Source organism: Beta vulgaris, chromosome 6 (genome assembly GCF_026745355.1).
Source record: "Beta vulgaris subsp. vulgaris cultivar EL10 chromosome 6, EL10.2, whole genome shotgun sequence".
Classification (NCBI taxonomy): domain Eukaryota; kingdom Viridiplantae; phylum Streptophyta; class Magnoliopsida; order Caryophyllales; family Amaranthaceae; genus Beta; species Beta vulgaris.
In genome coordinates, this window is record NC_079207.1 from 26,983,055 (window position 1) to 26,994,669 (window position 11,615).

The 11,615-nt window shown below is 36.1% G+C and overlaps 1 protein-coding gene across 1 annotated transcript; it reads left to right on the forward strand.

Annotated features, from left to right (window-relative positions):
* The first annotated feature begins 9,456 nt into the window (after positions 1-9,456).
* Positions 9,457-11,353, forward strand: LOC104896368 (aspartyl protease family protein 2). Its single transcript, XM_010683115.4, has one exon. The coding sequence runs from the start codon at positions 9,755-9,757 to the stop codon at positions 11,159-11,161; it is 1,407 nt and encodes a 468-aa protein (XP_010681417.2). The 5' UTR covers positions 9,457-9,754; the 3' UTR covers positions 11,162-11,353.
* The last annotated feature ends 262 nt before the right edge of the window (positions 11,354-11,615 follow it).

An 11,615-nucleotide genomic window follows, 5' to 3' on the forward strand; every position in this document is an offset into this window, starting at 1 on the left:
AAGGCGTAGGGTTTAGAGGAACCATAGCGTTGTTTGCAAGAGAACCGTGAGAGAGAAGATGGAGGGTGAGAGAGAAGGAGGCGTGAGAGAGAGAAGCGTGAGAGAGAGAAGGAGGCGTGAGAATTCTTTCAAATGAAAGTTACTTAAAAAAAAGCCCATAAAGGGCTGCGTTTTTTTAAAAAACATTGCCCTTTATTATTTAAAGGGCTGCGTTTTTTAAAAAACGCTGCCCTATAAGTCATAAAGGGCTGCGTTTTTTAAAAAAAAACGAAGCCCTTCTAACTTTAAGAAGGGCTGCGTTTTTTTGACAAGCAGCAGCCCTTTATCTAAAGGGCTGCGCTTTTCTTTAAAAACGCAGCCCTACTGTAAAGAAGGGTTGCGTTTTATTTAAAACCGCAGCCCTACAATAAAGAAGGGTTGCGTTTTGAAAAATACACAGCCCTTCCTTTTTTTTTCCCCTAGTGCTCCTTGGGCATTGTGTGACCATGGGACTCCTGTTTCGCAACTTAAATAAAGGCACTAAATGCCGAATCTACATCAAAACATGCAACATAGAAAAAGAAGTCCAAACGCATCAAATCACACAAGAAACGAGCTTAAAAGAGCTCAAATCGACTATCACAACTAAGAGGATTGGAGTAAATAATCGATAAATAATAAACACATCAGCAGGTAAATTTAAAATTACTTCTTCTCGAAGCTTGTCATGTTATTTGAATGCAACACATAAGAAAGTGCCTAATAAGACATCTATAAAAGCTAACCTAGAGAAATTAATTATAGATAAAATCTTTAGCTCAGTTAATGTTGATAATAAGCACGCTAAAGCTATATTCCTAAATGTTGATTTTGAGGGAGTTTGTTTAGGCAAAGTATTAGTCGAGACTGGAGCTACTATCAATAGTATGCCACTCTTTGTGTTTAGAAAACTAGAAAAAACTAGAAAAGATTTGCATAACATACAAATCAACATAACTGGTTAACAGGCTAAAGTCGTATCACCTAATCAACAATAACCTACGGTCCACTAACTAGTAGTCAGGGAAGTCATGATCGAATCCACATGAAATTCAAGGCAATTAGACTAATCTATCAATCCCTCATTGCATACATAGATCCCCACAATCCTAGAAATAGAACTACTCACTACTATTTATGAAAACAATAATAAAATCAATATAAAAACTCATACTTTGAAACATTGCAAATAACTAAGAAAGTAATGTAATCAGCAATAGAGAAAGCAATAAAGAAAGATTACCGGGTATTAGAGAGCAAATCAAACTTTACAAAAATTAAGCAAATCACTTAATATGAAGAACAAAAAATTCCAATATATGAATTAATAACACATAGTTAGGAAGGCTCGACAAGGGTAGAGAAAGGATAATATGAAGAACAAAAAAAGAACAACTCTGGAGCTAAGATTATGAAATGAAAAGCCTCAATCATATCAAAATGTGTGCACTATCAAATATTAAGGAGTACCAAGTCAAAGTCAAGATCAATGCGACAACTAAGGAACTAATCACACATGAAAGAACATAACTGACACAGATACGTTAGTTTATAGGCACACAAGCTCACTTGGATTAGGGTGTATGCATAGTAAAGTTAAATTGAACCAGAGAGAGACCAAACAATCTTACCGTGAACGATCAATTGCAAGATAATAGTGTTATGAAAAATTATGAACAAGATGAATGACACTTAGGAAGTGTAGTGAAATATCAACAAGGTTCTCAAAAAGTGCTAGCAATAGTCCCATAGATGCAAACTAAAATGATATGAAATCTAATATGAAATGAAAAAAAAAAACTTTAATGCAACTAAGAAAGCAGTACATTTTTTTCCGTTACATGTAAACTCCTATCCCTAGTGAGTGGTACAAACCATGTAACAATCCTACTAAAGCAATAAATCTAAACTAGTATGCAACTAACATGCAAGAAATGACATCCTTCCCGGCCCCAAGCCAAACTTTACATTGTCCTCCACGTGAACACTTAGAAGAACAACGAAGCAAAAAAAAAAAAAGAAAGGGATAGGTACAACTCTCAGAAAAGGTGGGTAATGATGAACATAGAGTGTGCCAAACAATATGGCACTTACACCACAACCAAGAGCACGTCACTTGAATATACGTTAGCAAAGTAGTCATAAAGTAATGAAGATATCATCTATAGGTTAGAAAGTTGGGTTGCCTCTCAATAAGCGCTGGTTTTTGTTGGGTCTCGCACGACCTAAATGCTTTTTACATTATGAAGAATCCAATACCTTCAGTAACTTATCGAATTCCCCTTGAAACATGTTATTGAACACTCGATATTGCTTGACAGCAAGCATAATTATATTCACTAATATGGGGTTAATAGAGATACCACAAGCAAAAGAATCATAAGAAAAATAAAAAAAATTACAATTATCTTGCAATTCCTCAGGTTTCACATGATGAACAAGAATATTTACTTGGGCAAAATTATCATGCAACAATAGTTCTTTGAGAAAACAAGAAGGATACAACACATGAGTCGAAGGTACAAGATCAAGCTTCTATGAAAAGGGGATATGAGGGTTCTGTAGGTTAGGCTCAACACCAAATTTTTGTATGTTTTTAGCATATTCAAACTCTTTACCTAAAACTTCACTCTCATCAATAACCAGTGGTTTTTTCAATCATTAATTCCATAACTAATGATTTTTACTCCTCAAAAACATCTTTTATATCCATCTTTTTCTCATTTAAATTACCATGAAGAGTTAAATGATAACCTTTTTTTGATGAACTAGCATTCTCAACCAACACATCATCATAATATAAATGTTGCACAATATGTTGGCTAAACAATTTTAGTCTAGATGTTGTTGATCTTTGACTTGCTGCAATTTTTGCTAGTTGCAACATGTAATCCTCCTGGACCGTATTTCATTCATTCATGAAATCATAAAGAAAATTTTTGATATTATTAGATTTAGATGGAGCATTAAACAACTAAACTCATGGATAGGTTTATTGACATGCATATATGACTCATTATGTGGATAAAGAGAAATATCATAATTATAAAAGTGACAACAAGAACAAAAATCAGATGGAGAGATAAGATTTTGAGAACCATAAATAGATGAATTTTCTAGAGCTGGAGTAACATATCTTGTCATCTCCCACTCAAAAATTTCCCTAGGTAATTGTTCAAACAAATTACAACCTATTTCAGGTGTCATATCCATGAATTTCCCATCACTCATGGAATCTACAACCACCCTCATATCATCATTCAAACCCTCATAGATTACTAAACCAATTTCCTATTGATCAAACAAATGGTCGGGACCAAGAAAGTTTTCGAATCTAAGCTTATATCTCCAAAACACCTCATGCTCCACTTTAGGAAAAGAGGTAGACGTCATTCCAATAAAAAAATAAAAATAAATATTTACAAAAAAATAAATACAATTAATCTAATATTAGCATTTCAGATATAATAGTAATAAGCGGTCTCCCCGACAACAGCGCCAAAATTTGACAGGCTAGAGTCGTATAACATAATCAAATATAACCTAAGGTCCACTAACTATTAGTCAGGAAATTCATGATCGAATCCACATGGGAAAAATTATATTATATCTGAACTCTAATATTATACTAACAAAATCAGATGAAGATGGTTGTCTTACTAAACTAAGCAAATAACAAAATTAACACGAAGGTACGAATCAATAATAAAGAACTAGGATTATGGATCACTATGCATACAACTCGGGAAATCAGTGACGAATAACAACCACCTAATAAGTCAATTTATCTAGGGCACATGTTATTTCTCTCAAACATTACCTTCCTCAAAAATCACTTATCTGCTCTCGCATGGTCAAGGATCACTTTGCCTAATGATTGAAAGCATATATTGTATCTCACCTCTCCATGCAGATACAATATTGCGATATTATAAATATAAATCGGGCCTAACTTATAAATCTAGCATGAACTATTCAACCACATAAAACAATTGAAATTCAAGGCAATTAGACTAATCTATCAATCCCTAATTGCATATATAGATCCCCATAATCCTAGAAATAGAACTACTCACTCATATTTATGAAAACAATAACAAAATCAATATAAAAACTCATACTTTAAAACATTGCAAATAACTAAGAAAGTAATCTAATCAACAATAGAGAAAGCAATAAAGAAATATTACCAAATTGAAGAATTGTATTGAACTTGTGAACAATCCAAAGGTTTGATCTTGAATCCAAAGCGAAAAGCAATAAACTAGGGTTCTTAAATCACTCTATAGAGAAAAGTATAAAACTAATGGTTAAAACAAAGATAAACAAAAATTCCCTTAGTTTTGTTCTGATTTTCGTATTTATACTAAATCTAAAACAAAAAGGAAAAGTAATACAAAAAAGGCACGGCGAATTAAATTATGTGTGCCGGGTCAACCGCCTGATCAGGCCAACTCGCCCGACTTCATCGTGAGAAAAGCTCTTTATTTCGGAAATTTGACGAAGTGCCCGCCCGATCGGGTAAGCTCGCCCGATCCCATCGGGCGACAGTATTATTTTCCTCTTATTTTCAACTCTACAACGCAGCCAGATGAATATGTTCTCGGGCCCGATAGGGCTAAAAAGCTCGATCCTATCGGGCGGGAAAACTGCGATTTTGTGTCAAATTGTGAAGGTTGTATCTCTCAAAGCAGAAGTCCGTTTGAGGTGTGTGACCTATTATTTGAAATCCCTTACAGTCTAGTTTCTTACCCAACTATAATTTCTTGATTATCAATTTTGTATCAAAAGTTATGATCAAAATAGTAAAAAAGTGTCAGTTTTGGCCCTTCATTCACTAACTTTTTGCTTCATTCTAACTCGAAATTATCCCAAACGGAAGCAATGTGATCATTGTGCAAGATATCTTCATCCTTAATGATTAATAGGCTTGATATTAGATAATCATAATCAATTTGCATCAAAATAACCTGAAAATCATCGAAACACGCAAACGGGGAGTAGTAGAGCAAAACTTGAGTAAATCATGCAAATATGCACCTAAATGCTCTAATATGAACAAGAAATGCAAACTAAATGCACCCAAAACTCTATATAAAACCATTACATCGCTGGTACGGTAGGTGCTAAAACTACTTATTGTGGTTTCTTCATAGTCGAAAGTGGTACTAATTATAATGCCATACTACCAAGAGATTGGTTACATCATAATTATGCTACTCCATCATCACTCCACCGGGTCCTAATCCTATGGAATGGTGACACTTATGAAATGATACAAGCAGGTGAGGAAGTTTGTCTAATTACATATCTTGGTTCTGTTTTTATCAGGGACTCTCTAAAGTCAGCTCTTACTATCAAAATTGAGGTTGTTCTACAACTTCAGTCACAAACTCACCAAGAGATAGAGTCTGCAATTCTCATTGAAGAAGTCGCGGACGTTCCAGAAGTTGAAGACATTCAATCAAAATTTGAATATATTCAACAGGTGTTGAACTACGATCAACCACGCACTAGCTCTTGTTAGCTTATAGAGTTAGAATGTATTTTTCTTATATAAGTTTATTCTATAAACCAAGAAGAATGGTATAATGGGTTTCCCCTATTGTTGATCAAGTTATGAAAGATTTAGTTTCTAGAAAATACCAAGAGGATTTTCTTATAAACTCTAATGCATGTTGCTCAACTTTACACGAAACTGAATGCTTAGAAGAGGAGGATGAGAAAGTATGGGAAAAAAGTGAGGATACTAAACAGGAAGTTCATGATCCACTAGAGTAAATAAATTTAGGGGATAGTGAAAATCCACGTGTTACTTACATAAGTAAGCTCCTTACTAACCAAGAAAAACAGGAAATAATAGATTCTAAAAGAATCTAAGGACTGTTTTGGTTGGGAACATCATGAAATGTCTGGCATTGATAGGAAAATAGTAGAACATAAAGTACCTATCAAGGAAGGGTTTAAGCTTGTGGCACAAAGTCCTAGAAGACTAGTGCCTGAACTGACAGAGCCTACACAAGAGGAAATAGACACACTCCTTAAGGCAAAGTTCATTAGGCCTTGCCAATATGCTGACTAGAATTCGAATATAGTCCCAGTAGTTAGGAAAAATGGCGAGATACGATCTGCATTGACTTTAGGGATCTAAATAAAGCAACACCTAAAGATTAATATCTCATGCATGTAGCTGATATCCTAATAGATGCACCATTAAGATATGAATACATGTCTTCTATGGATGGTTATGCGAGATATCGCCAGTTAAGGATTGCACATGAGGACTGTAATAAAACAACATTCAGATGTCCAAAATCATTAGGCTTGTTTGAATATGTGGTCCTACCATTTGGATTAAAAAATGTTGGAGGCACATTCCAACGAGCGATGGATGCAATCTTTAAGAAAATAATTAGTAAGATCATGAAAGTATATGTGGATGACATACTCGTGAAATAAAATGACTTTTTAAGACATAAAGAGCATTTGGTTTGTCTAGGTTCATCCAGTTTCACTCCATTTAGAGTTCTTCACATCATCTAACTCGATCCATGTAGGAGTCTAGTTTCACTCCATTTAGAGTTCTTCACATCATCTAACTCAATCCATGTTAAAAGTCTAAACCCTGTCTAGCTTCACCCATCTAAGAAGGCTAGGGTTGTTAGAATTCTTACCATGTTAAAAGTCTATAGTCCATAGAAAGTCCATGCATACTAGGAGTCTAAAAGCATTAGAAATTTGTCCATCGTAGGAGTCTAAATCCATTATAATTCCATCCATTTTAGGAGTCTAGGTCAATTAGAGTTTCATTCACTTTAGGAGTCTAGGTCTACTAGAGTTTCATAGATCGATATTCAGTAGAGGCCATCAATGGGTAATGTGGTTCATTATGACCATATTTGTACCCTCACCCCCCCCCCCCCCCGAACTCAATTTTTGGTTCCTGGCCATATATGGAGTCACGACGAGAAAATCTACATTAGATAACCCCCTAAAATGTCCCTTCCGTTTCAATATTCAATTAGGTTTATGATTCTTTCTCTAAAGAATTGTTGGTGACTTCAAAATAATAATTTTCAATAATACCTTAACAATGGGGTAGTCAAATAAACGCGCTCACACTGTGTGTAGGCATTAAGGGAATCGAAAAATCCACGCCTACACCTACCATAATTGAGACAGATAACAAATAAAATAACGTTAAGTTAAGTTAGTAATTATATATCGTTGACGTCCATTAGCTAAAACGTGTTAATGTTGGTAACATTCCCAATCAACATAAAAGCAAATGACCAAACACAACTCGGACATAAAACAATGACCTCAATTAAATGAATCCAACTCATTTGTTTACTTTTTACAACTTTGGCCTCAAAAACTTTGGGTCATATAAACCTTCAAGCACTCACAATACAATAAGAAAATAATAGCCTAAAAACTTTGGTTATTACCAAAATGAATGCAAATTTATTTACTTGTTACAATTATGGCCTGAAAATAATGACCTGAAAACTTTGCAAGTCATATACCCCACATCACACATCCAATAACAAATAAGAGGATATAATCATATTGTAATGACCTAATACAAAATTTGGTCATTATCAAAATAGTATGTGTATGTAAAGAATAAGAGATAATAAAAATAAATTATCTCATACGCTGCTAATGAAGTTTTCTTCATCCACCTCGAGGGGTTTTTTTTTTGCTAAACTTTTTTCAGCTCAGTGGTTGTTTTAGCACTCGAAGATCTTTTTGTGACATTTATTTTTGTGGTACTCTTGTGCGGAGTGACCTTGTTTATAGGCGTGTCCAAAACGCTTGGTACACCATCTTCTTCTTTTTTTGTGTTGTCTTTTTTGGTGGTCTTTTTTGCGTCAACTACTTTATTGGCATGTCCCGAAGGATCTTTGGTTCGGTTTGGTTTGCGACGAACAAAGCGAATTTTCTTCATTCTAAAGGATGATCTAACTTGCACTAGGCACAAAAGTCTCGTCATCATCGTCAACATCAAATTTACACTTTGCACATTTCAGCGTATCACTAAGTATGGGAGATAGAAATGGAGATCATGTCTTATCTCAGTGTGTTTATGCTTTAATGGGGACTGTTTGGACATCACTGAAGATTTTGTCCCATTTCATTCACCCATCATATCTTATCATACATTTGGTGGTATCAATATCATTCCCACCCTTTTCACTTGCCTTCTCTTTATCTTTTAGAGGTACGCTAGGAATACGCTTCTCTAGTGCAACCTCCATGTGCACCATTTTTGAGAATATAGCATCCACCTTGGAGATGATTATTTTTAGAGATTCTTCTACCATTCCAATCCTTTGTTAACATAAATATTTTTTTATCAATGAACCTTTCATATCATCAAAGTCATTCAATCATTTGAAAGCAAAATAAAAGAAAAAGTAACATTCACCCCGATAACACCTTGTCATATAAAACCACATAAAACCACATTGATTAGGTTATCAATAACCAACATCTTAAGCATACAATGTCATCATCATATATGTTATAATCACATAATTTAGTCATTGCGTAAGTCGATTATTATTTTGGTTAATGATCTAAAATGATTAGGTGATAACCTAAAATGTTTGGTAATATCATAATCTAATTAGGGATTACCTAGCATATATAGTGATTATGTTAGTTTATTATCAAAATATCTTTATTAATTACCTAAACCATGCGATAACTTGCACAAAAAATCAATGACATTACACTACAATGGAATGGATTGTGATTGAATAGGTTTGGTAATGTCCAAAGTATGTTTGGTAATTACCTAAAGTCATATGATCTGGATTTGTGGTTAATTTGGGATTTTTAGTACAAGAAGGGACAATAGGGGCCCAAAACTCAAGTCAATATATATAAACCACATAAAATCACATGGATTAGGTTATCAATACCAAACATCTTAAGCATATAATGCCAATTGCCACCATCATATATAATGATTATGTTAAGTCATTACCAATATTTAGTTCACATTTTAGTTTAGCTATTAGATGCAAAAAAAAAAAAAAAATTAGATTAGGTTATCAATAACCCACGTCTTAATCATACAAACATCTCATCAAGACAATTATTATATTATGTAATTTCTTGAAATGGTTTAGGAAATGACATTATGTTTTGGTAATATCCTAATTGATTACGTTTTAACATAAATAGTGGTTATGATAGGTTATGACCAAAATACCTTTAGCAATCACCTACACCCTGCAGTACAAAAAACCAGTGACATTCCACACATTCTACGAAGGTTAAATTTCATATTTTTTACGAAATTACCCCCCATAATATTATTCCTAGGTTGCTTGCTTGTACTAAACCCCAAATGCAATGTTTAGTAACTATGCTCTACGTGAGAAAGTGTCTCTTCCCTTTGTTTTGAATTTTGATGATTGGTTAAAGTAAATTTGGTTCTACCCTCTACAGACCAAAGATCTGCATTCGATTATTTTGGCACCAACCAGAACCACCGGCCCACACGGCCACACAATGCACATACATCTCTTTCAAGTTTCAATTATTTGTAACTGTATTTCATTACATTACACCCCCTCCTAAACCCCCCTTCAAGGCTACAACTCCCAACCATAGAAATCCAACACTCCTAGTCCTCGTTAATTAATCCTCCCATACTTCTTTCCAACCATATCTTCCTCAAAATCTATCACCCATATCTATTAACATCACAATTCACAACATGCATTATCACCTTTCCCTTTCAATCTTTCTGCTCTTCCTCCTTTTCTACTTCCTTCCACCTCTTTCCGCCACCCACAACACCACTGCCTCATACCACGACTACCTCAAACTCGAACTCATCCGCATTATACCCTCTACAACCCCTTCTCAGCTAGTCTTCCTCGACAACCACCGCATTCTCTCTCTCCACCACCACCACCATCAACACCGCCAAAATTATTCCGTCAAATCCCCCCTAATCTCCGGCGCCGCCATTGGCTCCGGCCAATACTTCGCCGCAATCTCCATCGGAACTCCACCGCAAAACCTCCTCCTCGTTGCCGACACCGGCAGCGATCTCACTTGGCTAAAATGCTCCGCCTGCCGCGGCCCCACATGCTTCTCCACTCACCCGCCTTCCTCAGCTTTCTTCCCCCGCCATTCTCTCTCCTTTCGCCCCACTCACTGCTACGACTCACTGTGTCAACTCGTCCCTCACTCGCCCGATTCAAATCACTGTCCTCGCCCTCACCGCCGGGCCCACTCCTCCTGCTGGTATGACTACTCTTACGCTGACGGCTCCTCAACCTCGGGAATCTTCTCCCGAGAAACGACATCGTTTAACTCCAGCTCCGGTAAGGTGGTTCGGGTCCCCAGAGTGAGCTTCGGGTGCGGGTTTGACGAGTCGGGTCCTGCTGTTTCGGATACTGGTTTTGAAGGGGCGAGTGGTGTTATGGGTTTGGGCCGTGGGCCTATCTCGTTTACAGCCCAATTAGGGAAACGATTCGGGAACAAATTCTCTTACTGTCTTATGGATTACACTCTCTCTCCTCCTCCAACTAGCTACCTCATGATTGGTGGCGGCCACGACGTCGTTTCTGGTAGTTATCACGTGCGGTCGACTCCACTTATTAGGAGTGAAGTCTCGCCAACTTTTTACTACATTGGTATCCAATGCGTGATTATTGATGGTATAAAATTACCTATAAACCCTTCAGTGTGGGCCCTTGACGATTTTGGTAACGGCGGTACAGTTATTGACTCAGGAACTACATTGACCTATGTTCCCGAGCCCGCTTACCGTCAAATCCTAACGGTAATGAGGCAACAAGTGAAGTTGCCTAGACTCAGTGAGTTTACTCAGCAGTTTGACGTGTGCTTTAACGTGTCGGGGGTTAATCGTCCAAGTTTTCCAAAGATGAGCTTCTTATTAATTGGTGAATCGGTTTTCGACCCGCCACCACGTAATTATTTTATAGACGTGGCGGAGGACGTGAAGTGCCTTGCATTGCAAGCCGTTATGTCGCCGTCAGGATTTTCTGTGATTGGTAATCTTATGCAGCAGGGGTTCTTGTTTGAGTTCGATAATGATAGTTCACGGCTTTTGTATTCACGGAACGGTTGTGATGGGGGGCCACCTTCATGATGTCTTACTCGAGTCCACTCACTCGAGTTGGGATTTTGTACATCACAACATTTTTTTTTCATTCAATTTAAAGAGCATTCAATTCAACGTGTTGTGTGTTTTCCTTTTTACAATTTGAGATTCGTATTAGATAATGTACTTCTTTGTAACCCATGTTTCTATAGTTGCAATATTAAACATCATATTTGTTCATTATATTTCAAATTATTAATGTGTAAAATTGATTAGAAAATTGAATTCGAGGTGGTCCTTCACTAAACTACCACCTCTCACTTTTGATATTTTTGCTCGGATGGCTGCAATTATCACATTTTGTTTCTGTTTGTTTACCAATTCAAGAATTATCTCATCTAATTGTCTCTTTGATCTTGATTATCTTTGTATTCCTTAATATTGTTGAGAATATGCACGGTTTCAGATTTCTTTCTTTTTAATATGTATGTCCTATAATTTC

Bases quoted from the DNA above. Each gene is read 5' to 3' on its own strand.
- LOC104896368 (XM_010683115.4), top strand. From the start codon at position 9,755: ATGCATTATCACCTTTCCCTTTCAATCTTTCTGCTCTTCCTCCTTTTC.